Source organism: Physeter macrocephalus, chromosome 21 (assembly GCF_002837175.3).
Source record: "Physeter macrocephalus isolate SW-GA chromosome 21, ASM283717v5, whole genome shotgun sequence".
Classification (NCBI taxonomy): domain Eukaryota; kingdom Metazoa; phylum Chordata; class Mammalia; order Artiodactyla; family Physeteridae; genus Physeter; species Physeter macrocephalus.
Window position 1 is genome coordinate 40,268,541 of NC_041234.1, and position 17,500 is coordinate 40,286,040.

Below are 17,500 nucleotides of genomic sequence, written 5' to 3' on the forward strand. Positions count from 1 at the left end.
AAATTGATACAGTCACTATGGAGAACAGTATGGAGGTTCCTTAAAAAACTAAAAATAGGGGCTTCCCTGGTGGCACAGTGGTTGAGAGTCCACCTGCCGATGCAGGGGATGCGGGTTCGTGTCCCGGTCGGGGAAGATCCCACATGCCATGGAGCAGCTGGGCTTGTGAGCCATGGCTGCTGAGCCTGCGCATCCGAAGCCTGTGCCCCGCAATGGGAGAGGCCACAACAGTGAGAGGCCCGCGTACTGCAAAAAAAAAAAAGTAAAAACTAAAAATAGAACTACCATATGACACAGCAATCCCCCGACTGGGCATATATCCTGAGAAAACCATAATTCCAAAAGAGTCACGTACCACAATGTTCATTGCAGCACTATTTACAATAGCCAAGACATGGAAGCAACCTAAGTGTCCATCGACAGATGAATGGATGAAGAAGATGTGGCACATATATATAATGGAATATTACTCAGCCATAAGAAGAAATGAAACTGAGTTATTTGTAGTGAGGTGGATGCACCTAGAGTCTGTCATACAGAGTGAAGTAAGTCAGAAAGAGAAAATTAAATTCCATATGCTAACACATATATATGGAATCTAAAAAAAAAACCAAAATGGTTCTGATGAACCTAGGGGCAGGACAGAAATAAAGAAGCAGATGTAGAGAATGGACTTGAGGACACGGGGGGGGAAGAGTAAGCTGGGACAAAGTGAGACAGTAGCACTAACATATATACACTACCAAATGTAAAATAGATAGCTAGTGGGAAGCAGCTGCAACACACAGGGAGATCAGCTCGGTGCTTTGTGACCACCTAGAAGGGAGGGATAGAGAGTGTGGGAGGGAGGTACAAGAGGCTGAGGATATGTGGATATACGTATTCATATAGCTGATTCACTTTGTTATACACAGAAACTAACACACCATTGTAAAGAAATTATACTCCAATAAATTTGTTAAAAAAATCTTGCAAAAATAAAAAATAAAGAATAATTAAAGAACGGGAAAAAAAAAAAGAAGGTGTCAGGGATATGTTCCTTCCCCTTCCCTTCAAGTGGATCTAATGCATGTGAAGGGTAGCAAAGTGATAGCATAACCAAACATCAGCATCAGAGAAATTAGAAATTTCCTAGAAACTGCAATTTGTGAGAACAGGTTCTTCTTCCTGATGCTCCCCTAAGCTGATTGAAGGTACTTATTATTTAGAGGTATAGGTGATACTTTCACTCATCCACTGATTTTTTAGAAGCCCTAGGGGGTAGGGCAGAGCAAGGGGGACTCCATGAACTCTACTACACATAGGCTGGCAGGGAGCAAGGATGGAAACTGGAGGTGGGCAAATAAATCCAAAATGTTCATTGAATAAGCTGAGGGCCGGTCAGGTGTGAATATAATACAAGATCTGCTGCTCTCTAGCAAAATGCTCTGATTTACTGAGCAGGCACCAATTGCTGGTGTGCTACCAACTCTCCACCCTCTTTCTTAATTCCTCTTCAAGGGAGATTAAGTTCTGAAGGTTTCTTCTATGATACTTGTTTTTATTTTATCGTAATTTATATTTTAAAACATCTTTATTGGAGTATAATTCCTTTACAATGGTGTGTTAGCTTCTGGTGTATAACAAAGTGAATCAGCTATATATATATATATATATATATATATATATATATATATATATCTCCCCATATCTCCTCCCTCTTGCATCTGGCTCCTGCCCTCCCTATCCGACCCCTCTAGGTGTTCACAAAGCACCGAGCTCATCTCCCTGTGCTGCTTCCCACTAGCTATCTACTTTACATTTGGTAGTGTATATATGTCAATGCCACTCTCTCACTTCACCCCAGCTTACCCGTCCACCTCCTCATGTCCTCAGTCCATTTTCTACGTCTGCGTCTTTATTCCTGCCCTGTCCCTAGGTTTGTCAGAACAACCGTTCTTCTTTTCTGTTGGTTTCCATACATATGTGTTAGCATACGGTATTTGTTTTTCTCTTTCTGACTTACTTCACTCTGTATGACAGACTCTAGGTCCATCCACCTCACTACAAATATCTCAATTTCGTTTCTTTTTATGGCTGAGTAATATTCCATTGTATATATGTACCACATCTTCTTTATCCATTCATCTGTTGATGGACACTTAGGTTGCTTCCATGTCCTAACTATTGTAAATAGAGCTGCAATAAACATTGTGGTACATGACTTTTCTGGAATTATGGTTTTCTTAGGGTATATGCCCAGTAGTGGGATTTCTGTGTCATAAGGTAGTTCTCTTTTTAGTTTTCTAAGGAACTTCCATACTGTTCTCCATAGTGGCTGTATCAATTTACATTCCCACCAACAGTGCAAAAGGGTTCCCTTTTCTCCACACCCTCTCCAGCATTTATTGTTTGTAGATTTTTTGATGATGGCCATTCTGACTGTTGTGAGGTGATACCTCATTGTAGTTTTGATTTGCATTTCTGTAATGATTAGTTAGTGATGTTGAGCATTCTTTCATATGTTTGTTGGCAATCTGTATATCTACTTTGCAGAAATGTCTATTTAGGTCTTCTTCCCATTCTTGGATTGGGTTGTTTGTTTTTTTGATATTGAGCTGCATGTAAATTTTGGAGGTTAATCCTTTGTCCGTTGCTTCATTTGCAAATATTTTCTCCGATTAATCCTTTGTCAGTTGCTTCATTTGCAACTATTTTCTCCCATTCTGAGGGTTGTCTTTTGGTCCTGTTTATGGTATCCTTTGCTGTGCAAAAGCTTTTAAGTTTCATTAGGTCCCATTTGTTTATTTTTGTTTTTATTTCCATTTCTCTAGGAGGTGGGTCAAAAAGGGTCTTGCTGTGATTTATGTCATAGAGTGTTCTGCCTATGTTTTCCTCTAAGAGTTTTATAGTGTCTGCTCTTACATTTAGGTCTTTAATCTATTTTGAATTTATTTTTGTGTATGGGGTTAGGGAGTGTTGTAATTTCATTCTTTTACATGTAGCTGTCCAGTTTTCCCAGCACCATTTATTGAAGAGGCTGTCTTTTCTCCACTGTACATTCTTGCCTCCTTTATCAAAAATAAGGTGACCATAGGTGCATGGGTTTACCTCTGGCTTTCTATCCTGTTCTACTGATCTATATTTCTGTTTTTGTGCCAGAACTGTGCTGTCTTGATTAGTGTAGCTTTGTAGTATTGTCTGAAGTCAGGGAGCCTGATTCCTCCAGATCCGTTTTTCTTTCTCAAGATTGCTTTGGCTATTCAGGGTCTTTTGTGTTTCCATACAAATTCAGAATTTTTTGTCCTACTTCTGTGAAAAGTTCCACTGGTAGTTTCATAGGGATTGCATTGAATCTGTAGATTTCTTTGGGTAGTATAGTCATTTTCACAATATTGATTATTCCAATCCAAGAACATGGTATATCTCTCCATCTGTTTGTATCATCTTTAATTTTTTTCATCATTGTCTTATAGTTTTCTGCATACAAGACTTCTGTCTCCTTAGGTAGGTTTATACCTAGGTATTTATTACTTTTGATACTATGGTAATTGGGAGTGTTTCCTCAATTTTTCTTTCAGATTTTTCATCATTAGTGTATAGGAATGCAAGAGATTTCTGTGCATTAATTTTGTATCCTGCTACTTTACCAAATTCATTGATTAGCTCTAGTAGTTTTCTGGTAGCATCTTTGGGATTCTCTATGTATAGTATCATGTCATCTGCAAACAGTGACAGCTTTACTTCTTCTTTTCCAATTTGAATTCCTTTTATTTGTTTTTCTTCTGATTGCTGTGGCTAAAACTTCCAAAACTATGTTGAATAACAGTGGTGAGTATGGAAAAGCTTGTCTTGTTCCTGATCTTAGAGGAAATGGTTTCAGTGTTTCACCACTGAGAACGATGTTGGCTGTGGGTTTGTCATATATGGCCTTTATTATGTTGAGGTAAGTTCCCTATATGCCTACTTTCGGGAAGGTTTTTTATCATAAATCGGTGTTGAATTTTGTGAAAAGCTTTTTCTGCATCTATTGAGATGATCATATGGTTTTTCTCCCTCAAATTGTTAATACGGTTTATCACATTGATTGATTAGTGTATATTGAAGAATCCTTGCATTCCCGGGATAATCCCCACTTGATCATGGTGTATGATCTTTTTAATATGCTGTTGGATTCTGTTTGCTAGGATCTTGTTGAGAATTTTTCCATATATATTCATCAGTGATATTGACGTGAATTATTTTTTCTTTTTGACATCTTTGTCTGGTTTTGGTATCAGTGTGACTTTGGGAGTGTTCCTCCGTCTTCTATATTTTGGAAGAATTTGACAAGGATAGGTGTTATCTGTTCTCTAAATGTGTGATAGAATTTGCCTGTGAAGCCATCTGGTCCTGGGCTTTTGTTTGTTGGATATTTTTTAATCACCACCTCAATTTCAGTGCTTGTGATTGGTCTGCTTATATTTTCAATTTCTTCCTGGTTCACTCTCAGAAGGTTGCACTTGACTAAGAAACTTTCCATATCTTCCTGGTTGTCCATTTTACTGGCATTTAGTGGCCTGTAGTAATCTCTCATGATCCTTTGTATTTCTGCAGTGTCAGTTGTTACTTCTATTTTTTCATTTGTAATTCTGTTGATTTGAGTCTTCTACCTTTTTTTCTTGATGAGTCTGGCTAATGGATTATCAATTTTGTTTATTTTCTCAAAGAACCAGCTTTTAGTTTTACTGATATTTGCTATCATTTCCTTCATTTCTTCTTCATTTATTTCTGACCTGATTTTTATTATTTCTTTCCTTCTGGTATCTTTGTTTTTTTTTTGTTTGTATTTGTTTTTTCCTCTAATTGTTTTAGGTGTAAGGTTAGGTTGTTCATTTGAGATGTTTCTTGTTTCTTGAGGTCGGATTGTATTGCTATAAACTTCCCTCTTAGAACTGCTTTTGCTGCATCCCAAAAGTTTTGGGTTATTGTGTTTTCATTGTCATTTGTTTCTAGGTTTTTTTTGATATCATCTTTGATTTCTTCAGTGATCTCTTGGTTATTTAGTAGTGTATTGTTTAGCCTCCATGTGTTTGTATTTTTATAGGTTTTTTCCCTGTAATTGATATCTAGTCTCATAGCATTGTGGTTGGAAAAGATACGTGATACAATTTCAGTTTTCTTAACTTATCAAGGCTTGATTTGTGACCCAAGATATGATCTATCCTGGAGAATGTTCCATGGGCTCTTGATAAGAAAGTGTATTCTGTTGTTTTTTATTGGAATGTCCTATAAATATCAGTTAAGTTCATCTTGTTTAGTGTATTATTTAAAGTTTGTTTCCCTATTAATTTTCATTTTGGATGACATGTCCATTGGTGAAAGTGGGGTGTTAAAGTCCCCTACTATGATTGTGTTACTGTCGATTTCTTGTTTTATGGCTGTTAGCATTTGCCTTATGTATTTAGGTGCTCCTATGTTGGGTGCAACAATATTTACAGTTGTTATATCTTCTTTTTGGAATGATTCCTTGATCATTATGTAGTGTCCTTCTTTGTCTCTTGTAATAGTCTTTATTTTAAAGTCTATTTTGTCTGATATGAGAATTGCTACTACAGCTTTCTTTTGATTTCCACTTACATGGAGTATTTTTTTCCATTCCCTCACTTATTGTCTGTATGGGTCCCTAGGTCTGACATGGGTCTCTTGTAGACAGCGTATACATGGGTCTTATTTTTGTATCCATTCAGCCAGTCTATGTCTTTTGTTTGGAGCATTTAATGCATTTACATTTAAGGTAGTTATCGATATGTATGTTCCTAATTGTTTGGGGTTTGTTTTTGTATTTTTTTCCCTTCTCTTGTGTTTCCTGCCTAGAGAATTTCCTTCAGCATTTGTTGTACATCTGGTTTGCTGGTTCTGAATTCTATTAAATTTTGCTTGTCTGTAAAGTTTTTAATTTCTCCTTGAAATCTGAGTGATATCCTTGCTGTGTAATCTTAGTTGTAGGTTTTTCCCTTTCATCACTTTAAATATGTCCTGCCACTCCCTTCTGGCTTGCAGAGTTTCTGCTGAAAGATCAGCTGTTAACTTTATGGGGATTCCCTTGTATGTTATTTGTTGCATTTGCCTTGCTGCTTTTAATATCTTTCTTTGTATTTAATTTTTGATAGTTTGATTAATATGTGTGTTGGCATGTTTCTCCTTGAATTTATCCTGTATCGGACTCTATGTGCTTCCTGGACTTGATTATTTCCTTTCCCATATTAGGGAAGTTTTCAACTATAATCTCTTCAAAATTTTTCTTAGTCCTGTTCTTTTTCTCTTCTTCTGTGACTCCTATAATTCGAATGTTGGTGTGGTAATGTTGTCCCAGAGGTCTCTGAGACTGTCCTCAATTCTTTTCATTCCTTTTTCTTTATTCTGCTCTGCAGTAGTTATTTCCACTCTTTCACCTTCCAGGTCACTTATCCGTTCTTCTGCCTCAGTTATTCTGCTACTGATTCCTTCTAGAGAATTTTTTATTTTATTTATTGTGTTGCTCATCATTGTTTGCTCTTCAGTTCTTCTAGGTTCTTGTTAAACATTTCTTGTATTTTCTCCATTCTTTTTCCAAGATTTTGGATCATCTTTACTATCATTATGCTGAAATCCTTTTCAGGTAGACTGCCTATTTCCTCTTCATTTGTTTGGTCTGGTGGGTTTTTACCTTGCTCCTTCGTCTGCTGTGTTTTTCCCTGTCTTTTCATTTTGCTTAACTTACTTTGTTTGGGGTCTACTTTTCGCAGGCTGCAAGTTCGTAGTTCCCACTGTTTTTGTTGTCTGTGCCCAGTGGCTAAGGTTGGTTCAGTGGATTGTTTAGGCTTCCTGGTAAGGGTCTGGTGCCTGTGTTCTGGTGGATGAGACTGGATCTTGTCTTTTGGTGGGCGGGACCATGTCCAGTGGTGTGTTTTGGGGTGTTTTGACCTTATCATGATTTTAGGCAGTCTCTTTGCAATTGGGTGGGGTTGTGTTCCTGTCTTGCTAGCTGTTTGGCATAGGTTGTCCAGCACTGTAGCTTGCTGGTCTTTGAGTGGTGCTGGGTCTTAGCATTGGATGGAGATCTCTGGGAGAGCTTTCACTGTTTGATATTATGTGGATCTAGGAGGTCTCTGGTGGACCATTGTCCTGAACTCAGCTCTCCCTCCTCAGAGGCACAGGAATGACATGTGGCTGGAGTACCTAGACTCTTTCAGCCACACGGCTAGAAGAAAAGGGAGAAAAGAAAGAAAGAAAGAAAGAAAGAAAGAAAGAAAGAAAGAAAGAAAGAAAGAAAAGAAAGAAAGAAAGAAAGAAAGAAAGAAAGAAAGAGAAAGAAAGGAAGGAAGGAAGGAAGAAACAAAAAGAAAGAGAGAGAGAGGGAGGGAGGGAGGAAGGAAGGAAGGAGAGAAAGAAAGAGAGATAGGAAGAAAGAAAGAGAAAAATAAAATAAAGTTACTAAAATAAAAAATTATTAAAATGTTAAAAAAATGAAAAGTAATTTTAAAAATGGACAGACAGAACCCTGGGGAAAATGGCAAAAGCAAAGCTATACAGACAAATCACACAAAGAAGCATACACATACACACTCACAAAAAGAGACAAAGAAAAAAATATAGATATTTATATATATTAAAAAAAGAAGAGAGCAACCAAATCAATAAACAAATCTATCAGTGATAATAAACTTTTAATACTAAACTAAGATAAACATAAAACCAGACACAAATTAGATGTACAAAGCGAACCCCAAGTTTGCAGTTGCTCCCAAAGTCCACCGCTTCAATTTTGGGCTGATTCGTTGTCTATTCAGGTATTCCAGATATGCAGGGTATATCAAGGTGATTGTCAAGATTTAATCCACTGCTCCTGAGGCTGCTGGGAGAAATTTCCCTTTCTCTTCTTTGTTTGCACAGCTCCTGGGGTTCAGCTATGGATTTGGCCCTGCCTCTGTGTGTATGTTGCCTGAGGGCATCTGTTCTTCACTCAGACAGGAAGGGGTTAAAGTAGCAGTTGATTAGGGGGCTCTGGCTCACTCAGCCCAGCGGGGGAGGGAGGGGTATGGAATGCAGGGCAAGTCTGCAGCGGCAGAGGCTGGTGTGATGTTGCAACAGCCTGAGGCACGCCATGTGTTCTCCCGTGGATGTTGTCCCTGGATCACGGGACACTGGCAGTGGTGGGCTGCACAGTCTCCTGAGAGGGGGTGTGTGGATAGTGACCTGTGCTTGCACACAGGTTTCTTGGTGGCTGCAGCAGCAGCCTTAGCATTTCATGCCCATCTCTGGTGTCCATGCTGATAGGTGTGGCTCACACCCAGCTCTGGAATTCGTTTAGGCAGTGCTCTGAATCCTCTCTCCTCGTGCACCCTGAAACAATGGTCTCTTGCCTCTTAGGCAGTTCCAGACTTTTTCCTGGACTCCCTCCTTGCTAGCTGTGCTGCACTAGCCCCCTTCAGGCTGTGTTCATGCAGCCAACCCCAGTCCTCTCCCTGGATCTGACCTCCGAATCCAGAGCCTCAGCTCCCAGCCCCCACCCGCCCTGGCCGGTGAGCAGACAAGCCTCTCAGGCTGGTGCGTGCTGGTTGGCACCAATCCTCTGTGTGGGAATCTCTCCACTTTGCTCTCTGCACCCTTGTTGCTGTGCTCTCCTTCATGGCTCCAAAGCTTCCCCCGCCACCCCCCGTCTCCGCCAGTGAAGAGGTTTCCTAGTTTGTGGAAACATTTCCTCCTTAACTCCTCTGTCCCAGAGGTGCAGGTCCCATCCCTATTCTTTTGTCTCTGTTTTTTCTTTTTTCTTCTGCCCTACCCAGGTACGTGGGGAATTTCTTGACTTTTGGTAAGTCTGAGGTCTTCTGCTAATGTTCAGTAGGTGTTCTGTAGGAGTTGTTTCACATGTAGATGTATTTCAGATGTATTTGTGGGGAGGAAGGTGATCTCCATGTCTTACTCCTCTGCCATCTTGAAGGTCTCCTGACTCTTCTTTTTCATTTGACAAATCAAACTGAAATTATTATGTAGATGCTTTTGATACCCACCCTGTTTATTCAAACATGTGGAGGAGGCAAGGGAGTGGCAGAGAGAGCAAAGCACTGCTTCCTTTTGTTGATTTGCAAGGCTTGTCCACAGCAGCACCCACCAAGCTGGCAGGACTTCTTTCTGCATGTTCAACTGCTCGTGTAGGTGGAACATGGAAAAAACCTATACCAGGGAACCTGTGAGGTTGAGCCACCCAAGCCAACAGCCAACCAGCCATGGAATGGACATATCCTATTGCTTTCTGCAGGAGGCTTCCCAGCACTCATCTACCTTTAGCCTTACTGGGATTTGGACTTCCCCCCAAGGCAGCCTTACTCTCTTGCTTAGATATGGACACTTTACTGCAGAAACAAGTCCCTCCAACATCATAAAGGGAAGAAACTGGGCTGCAGGAAGCAGAGTATGTGGTGCAGCAGTGAAAATAACACCCCCCCAGGGAATCTGGAGACTAGATTCAAGTTTTAGTTTTGTCATTGACTTGCTGTTTGGCCTCAGTCAGGAATAGGCTTCTCAGACTTCCACCATCATTATAAGGTTTGCATGTGTGCACGTGTGTGCGTGCACACACATGTGCATAAGCATGGCCAGAGTTGTTCTTTGGGGAGTTCCCTAAGAGATCTAGTGACTCTGACATTTTAGAAATACTTAAGACTAGATATGGCACACTTGAGCGAAACTTTGGTCCTGGCCTCTGAAATGTACCCATCAGGCATTGCTAAAGAAAATGCTTCATAGAGGGCAAACCCTCTGAATCTGGTAAGTTCCACAGTGACCTCAGAGTCTGAAAAGTTAACCACAAGGAATTTTTCTTCTTACTAACTTAAATAAAGAAGGACTTTGTCAAGCAGGGTTGTGTGGGCTTGGATGAGATTAGAGGACCAGTCAATCATGCTAACAAAGGAGGCAGAGAGTAACTGCCTACTATCCGACAGACTTTCCTTTGTTTCCCACCCCCCAACTATAGACAAAAACAAATAAAATTCCTTCTGAGATGCTGAGTCTTTAAATCATAGTTCAGTGCTTTCAAGTTTGGTGTTAGTGAAGCTCCCTGAACAGGCCAAAGAATTTCAAGCTATTCTTGGTCTCCCATGGCCCCAGCTGCAGGGACTGGAAGCCCAGAGCCCATGGAGGAATTAGGAGGTCTTCCAGGTATTGGGAAGGGGAAAAATGTTTCAGGAAATAGAAAGATAGTTGCTGCTGTGAACACCCTATTACAGAGAATCCCAGCAGGGGTAGAGAAAAAGAGGCCTGCTAACCAGCCACAGTTTCAGAGTGCCTGAGAATTAGTGATCTTGGTAGAGGTCATTTGATCCAGCCCTCTGATCAGGAAACTAGCCAAAGCAAACCAGACACAGGGGAAGGAGAATCCGAGATTTCCTAATAAGTCTGGGCCAGTTCTGGCTTCTTCTTATGAGCAAGAAGATCTCTTTATATAGATTCCTTCCTCTCCTTGCATCTCACAGAATCACTGCTCTTTTCTACTCTGTATGGGGACATTATCCTTCAAATGAGACTCAAAAATATGCCAGCTGCTCAGAACTGTGGACATTTCCAGCCATGTACATTAAAGAGGAACAGAAGTAGCAGCAGAATAAAGGAAAGATGACTTTTTCTGGACATTGGTTAAGTAACTGTAAGGCTGTTTAATTCCCTTGGAATGTGCTGAACTATATGAAAAGCTACTAGCCCTCAAATTACAAGAAATTATACCTGTGTGGAGGCCAGAGGAATGGGGAGCTGACTCAACTTCTACACTGTGATCATGAAGTTTAAGACTGCCACCTCCTCCCTGGTAGCATGTCCTGCCTCTCCTATCTTGGTTATATTAGCTGTTGACTGTCAGATTTCATAACTTGGGTCTGAAAGATAAATGTGAAATGTCATTACTCCTGGTTCTCTTGATGGTCACAAGAGAGAAACAATAAATAGTGTACTAACACACAGGTACCTGTGAGGCCTTAAAGTTCACAGCTCTGTTTCTGTTTAACAGACACCTCAGGAACTTCAACAGAGCAGTGGCACAAGAGGCAAAAGCTCCATTTATTTGTTAGGCTGTGTATATCCTCTGCAAGTTAGCATCTCAGAAGACAAGGCTTTAGTGAAGGCTTTCTGAGTTCAGAGAAGTTGTGGCCATTTCCAATAGAATGGAAGGCTCAGGGATTATTTTTATAAGCGGATAATTAAAAAACATAATTTGGCCTGTCAGTTGGGCAGGGATGATGGTTGTGGCCTGAAGAGTGCAGGCTTGGATAGAACTAGTAGATATGTCAGGGTGAGGTGATCTCACCAAGAGGAAAAGAAGAAGTATGTTGGCTGGCCTGCATCAGAGAACCAACCTTGCACTCTGTGTCTGGGAGTGAATTAGTACCTATTACTCCTTATCAAAGTGTTCATCTGGTGGTGATAAAATTCCAGGACTTGAAAGAGCTTTGAAAGGCTACTGAGCCAACCCAATTATTTCTTAGCAACACCCAAATAGATGAATCTTTCCTTTCCTAATGAAATATTGCAACCGAGATTTCTCCAACCTTCTTAGAAAGCTATTCAAGTACACAACACCTCTCATTAGCAGGAAGTTTTGCCTTGGCTCTAATCTAAATCCTTTCTGATGCTCTTCAAATAGAATTATTCTTTGCTCATCTTTGGCTAAGATGTGAGGTTCTGGCTAAGGTATTCAGACTCTCCAATGTCCCTGTTAGTAAGGGTCCTACCTCCCAGTCTAGGACAGAGGCCTGCCACTGGGCAATCTTGTCAATATTCTCCAAGCGTCGCTTGCGTTCATTGATCTGCTGAGTCACATTTCTCATGACAGCCAGAGCAGCTGCCACATACCTGTAGTCACTGTGAAGACATAAAATTACAAGTTGGATGAGTCAATGTGCCATTGAACCAATGTGTTGGGTGCCAACACTAACATCCATTCTCCTCTTCCTACTTAGCAAGAGAGCTCTGATTTTAGATGGAATCCATGCCACATGGTGCAAAAGACTACATTTTCTATCCTTCTTTACAGTAAGAGGTGACTTATATCATCAAGTTCTGTCCAGTGATATGTAAATAGAAATGTTGGGTAGAACTTTTGAAAAACCACCTTTAAGGAAAACAGCATGCCCTTCTTTGGTCCTTACTTAATCCTGACGCTTAAGAATATTTAGATGTGATGGCTGAATTTCTAGCAACCATCTTAGACCATAAGGACAAGGTCCATACTCCTAAGGATAGGATAAGAGAAAACTGGAAGCAGTCTCTGATAATCATGGAGCCAGCAAGGCAGCCATAGACTGCTTACCTGCAGGCTTTTATTCCATGAAAGAGAAACAGATTAATCTTTGTTATGCCATTATTTTTGTACCTATGATACAACCAGCCAAGGACGAGGAAGGGAGCTTCACATATGGCATGGTCCAGAGAACTTTACCATCTCTTCTAGCACCTATTTCTAGGGAACTCTGCCCAAAGTCACTGTAAAATAACATCCAAACCTTTCCTCCTATACAATATAGAGATAGGATGTAGCATTGTGGTTAAGAACAGAGACTGGAGCCAGACTCCTTGGACACAAACCCTAGTTTAGTCACTGACTAGTGGTGTGGCCTTTGACAAGTCTCATTCACCCTCTCAGTGACTCGGTTTCCTCATCTGTAAAATGGGGAGAATTACAGTAGAATTTGCTGAAGTTTTAATAATCCATGAAAACGGTTTTATTCTTGGTTCACAGCAAATGTTAGCAGTATTATTAATACAAAACAAACATTCCTCTAGTATAGACATTATATGGGTTGTCTCTCAAAACCTCTAATTCCAGAAGTACAATCCTAGGCCCCATTTTCCTGGTACTTTGGATGGCCCACTTGTTGAAGGTTATACCACCCTGCCCAGTTTTCTCTGTTTGTCTGATCTAATTTCCAGTCAAATGGCTCCTGTGAAAAGAAGATTGAAAGTTAGATCCCAGACATTTGGTGGAATTACAATAAGTTGAGAAGGCAGGAGGATGAGTTACGGTTCAGTCTTAGCAAACTTTTCCTTAGAGAAGCTGAACATGCTTTGTGGTCACTAACCTGCTCACTGTCCCAGCACCAATTTGAAAGAAGAGAAGAGAAAAAGAAGAGCAGGGCAACTGTCTTTTTCTTCCCTAATACATTGAGGTGTGGGGTGGTGGACCAAACATAGGAAGAGAAGAAAGGGAGTTCTAACTGCCAGGGCAGATGAGACACAGCACCTCCTCTTAGCTGGCCTCCCTGGCTCCAGTCTGTTCTCCGCACACCTGCCAGATCATAGTCTTCAAACGTTACTACATTTTATCACCTACAGTGACAGGATACTCACTACAGAGGCTCAAGACAACTCTGTTAACACACACACACCCCCCAAAACCTCGTTATCCTGAGCCTTAATGAATGTTAGCTGTTATCAGTTTTTCTTGTTGATCTCACTTCTGACTCATACTGAACTTATGATCGACCAATACTTCTTAAATTTCTTCAAAATATGCTGTCTAGAAGCTGTATGTCTCTCAGTCTGTCCTTGAATTGTTGATTTCTTAGACCCAACTACAGAATATTACATTTGTTTCTGTTACATTTCATCCTCTTACAGTTACTTGCTCCAACCTGTGGGGGAGTTATTGTGCTCTGTAAAACTGTCAAAGTTTTTCCCTGGCAAGACTATCTGAGCTTGCCATTTAGAAGCAAGGTAGGGTAATGACAGAAGGGGTGGTTGCAGTGCAGAAGTTGCTGACGTAAATAAGCACTCCTGTTCTTTAGGTCCTTTTTCTGTCTCCCATGCTATTCCTCCCTGATTTGAGAGCATCAGGAAAATGACTTAAGCCACTTTCTAGGAGGTAAAGCATAGAGTTACACTGTCCAATATGGTAGCCACTAGCCACATTTAATTAAAATTAAATAAAATTTTAAAATTTAGTTCTTTAGTTGCATCAGCTACATTTCAGTACTCAATAGCCATATGTGGCCAGTGTCTACTATATTAAACCACACAGATATGGAACATTTACATCACTGTACAAAGTCCTATTGGACAGTGCTGGCATGAGAATGCTTATTACCTCTGCCTGACCCCATGTACTACTTAGCCATGAATTTATCACTGCACTGTGCCATACTGTCAGTCAACCTTTGCCATTTTTAGCTGGCTGCCTTTATCACGATGGTTAGAGGGGGGTATGTCACCATCTCTAACCTTCCCCACTAGCTTTAGGAGTGGGTGAGAGAAAAAAGTAAATAGCTGTGGTCCAGCCTGAACCCTGCTCAGAGCCCTCAGGCTTCCAGATGAGGTCTGAGCCCAGCACCCTAGTGAGGAAACTGACTGAACCAAGATTGTCTTGTTCCAGACAGGTCAGCTAACCTCCCTCTTGTACAGAGTCTTTCTTCTTATCAGCTTAAGCAAGGTTGGGTGGGGGGGCAGAGACATGTCACCCTTCTGTAAACAAAAGTAGTATTATTCTCCATTTACCACTCTCTATCCACCTAATCTTCTCCCTCGGGAACTACTCTGCCTGCCTGCATTTCAGACCTACCTATCTGAACACCTATCGACCTAAGTCTTCAACCTGGCAGTAGCCTCTAATTGCCTTCAAACCCAAACTACTTTAACATGCATCACAGGAGCTATCACCTTGATACAGCTTCCTGATGCCTGCAAGAAGGAGTGGCCTATGTCCTGGGGATAGTGTCCTGGGGATAGGGCCCAATGGGTCACCCCAAATGAGGACAGGGATTGACGTAGCCCACCACTGCCTGAGCCATTCTCTCAGCACCCCTGAGCCTGGGGGTGGAAGGAGAGGGGACCAGAGACCCAGAGGGTAAGAAGGACTTGAGGCAGGGGTTCCACTCACAAGGTGAAGGTGCACAGGAATGGGAAATCCCAGGGAGATATGATATCTTGTTGGCTATCTTGTTGCTATCTTGTTGGCTCCCAAAAGGCCCTGGGGTTGCTTTGGTCTAAAAGATAAACATAGTTTTTGGCTGCGATTTAAAATTGGTCCTTGCAGGGCTCTTAAAAGCATTTATGCAAATACATAATTTATCTAGTTAATATCATCAGTCCACAAGTATGATTTTTAGAGCAGACACTCAGGAGTAGGTGGGAGATGAGCTGTGATATAAAAACATTTGAGAATCACTCTTTAAATATACTGGTTGTAAAACCACTGGTCTGAAAGCAGCTCCGCTGAGATTTAGGTACAATGGTGGCTGCTTCTGGTCACTTAGCACCTTGAAGTATTCCTGTGGAGGTCATTTAGATTCATTACAACATGGGATGGCAGAACTAGAAAAGGCCTTCCAGACTGGCTAGTACAATGGCTCACAAATCTTCCTTGGCATGAAAATCACCTGGAGGGCTCTTTAAAAAGTTAGGTTCCCAGACCACCGTCCATACTTTGTGTCCCTGCTTTGCCACAGACTTGCTCTTTGTCATTTTCCCTTTCTGGGACTCAGTCTGTCTAGCCATAGAATGAGTAAGTCTGACTAGAAGACCTTCCTCTAAGGCCCTTTCCATTTTAGGTACCATAAATGTTTTCCATTTTTATTTTTAAAATATTAAGATATTTTAGTTGGGGTTCTTTAATATCCTATTAGCTTTCACAAGTTTTCTCCTTAGAAAACTTGGGACTCAGTTTCGGCAATGGGCTATATTAAATCTTTTAAGTGAGATTTAGTCACTTCCAAATTTCATGTCTAATTAGTACTCACACTATCCCCCAGCTAGTAAACAGACGCAGGGAGAAGGGAACAGAGTCCTCCTTTGCCAGGTCCTTCTATACCTGCCTCGCTCACAGCCAACAGAGCAAGGAAGGCAGTTACCACTGGTGGTGTTACTCACACAAAGGGAGAGTCCACTGTTACAACATTTGGTTTCAAATCTGAAATCTGTCCAGGGCTTCAGACCACTGAAGCACATAACCCATGATATGCTAAAGAACAACATCAACTTAAAAATGAACCTAGGGATTGGCCTAGAAGCTTGACATAAACAAAACCAACCAACGTATACCGATGGCCTTATGCAACTAAGTCTGGAAGTCAGCTCCAAGGAAACCAGGCAGCAGAGCCAAATGAAAGTAGGAAGCAGGCCTGATGAAAATCAGGCAGAAACTAAGGGAAATTGGACAAAGGCCTTCTTTATTCTTATAGTGATCAATCAGGAAGAGAGCTGAGAGCTGGGCCAATAAACCTAAGGTCACAGATTTAATACCAATTAAAAGCAGGCTATAAATAGGCTTGGGGCTCTAGGTCATGAAGCAAAGCACATGAAAAAATAGGGAATGGTTCACTGTAGACCATTCCCATTGTTGGAGATGACTCCCAGCATATACCTTACTAATAGAGGGTTAGGAGTATCATTTCCATTCAGAGAAAGATAAGCTCCTTGGTCCTTTTTGGGTTGGTTTTCTTGAAAATACTGAAAAACTTTGAAAAAACTTCAGGGGAAGTCTCAAGTCTATTTTCCCCCAGTAATGCTGTGTGTCTAAGGGGAAGGTACAGTTGGGATGAGGCAGAGGAGGGTGTAAAAGACTAAAGAAGACCAGGGGTGTAGCCTTTCAGAAAAAAATCTAAGGTCAGTACAAGTTGGGCAGTCTATTACCAGGATATTTGAGTCTACTGAGCAGAGTAGAATAAACAGTTGATTCACTTGGCTGAACTCAGGACTAGGACCAGGCTATAAGCTCCCTGAAGGCAGTGTCTAAGTGGTACAATAATGATGAACACTGATTTTGTGTATATATTGATTTATAAGTTTATAAGCAACTCATAAGCATTGTCTCACTTTATATACACAACATTCTTCAGAGGTAAGCAAGAATATGTCATCATCCCATTGCGTATGTAAGCTAACAGAAACTCAGAAAAGGCAAAAGGACATACATTCTCAATAAGGATTAACATGTAGAGGAGGCTCTCTCCTTCACTCCTGCCTCCCTCAATCCCTTACCTATGGTCCTGGGCAGTATACTTGAGGAGCTCAGCCAACTGTAAGGGATACTTGCAGATCTTCTGCACTGGTGTCAAAAGGAAACCATCAATAGCAATGTCGATCATCTGCTGCAAGAGGCGACAGGCCTCAAAAAAGTGCTGGTAGCGGCTGTCCTTCATCAGTTTGGAGAGCTCCATACAGGCGTCCAGGTGGTTGTTACAGTACTCAGAGTATATCCAGAATCCATCTTGCTGTGAGCAGAGGAAAGATAGAGAGAAAGGGAAAGGCTACTGAGGACTCCAAAAGAAGTTCTGGAGAAATGGGAAAACAGACCCTCTACTTATGTAGAAATATAAAAATGATAATGTCAATCTTTCCTACATTGATTCATAATTTAATAATAAAGAAATTCTTTGGGAATTAGACAAACTGTAAAAATTCATATATAAAAATAAATAAAAGAGACCTTCAAGATGGTGGAGGGGTAAGACATGCAGATCGCCTTCCTCTACACAAATACATCAAAAATACATCTACATGTGGAACAACTCCTACA

General features: G+C 40.9%; 1 protein-coding gene across 6 annotated transcripts in view; it reads right to left on the reverse strand.

The window, feature by feature from the left end:
- The window catches only part of ARHGEF9 (Cdc42 guanine nucleotide exchange factor 9), a 239,649-nt gene that overhangs the window by 49,180 nt on the left and 172,969 nt on the right, over positions 1–17,500 (reverse strand). For all 6 annotated transcript variants that reach the window (XM_028482653.2, XM_055081692.1, XM_055081695.1 and 3 more), the window contains 2 exons: positions 16,963–17,195; positions 11,724–11,853 (listed from right to left, as the gene is read on the reverse strand). In XM_028482653.2, coding sequence (XP_028338454.2) covers positions 11,724–11,853; positions 16,963–17,195 — 363 coding nt within the window. The remainder of the gene's footprint in view (positions 1–11,723; positions 11,854–16,962; positions 17,196–17,500) is intronic.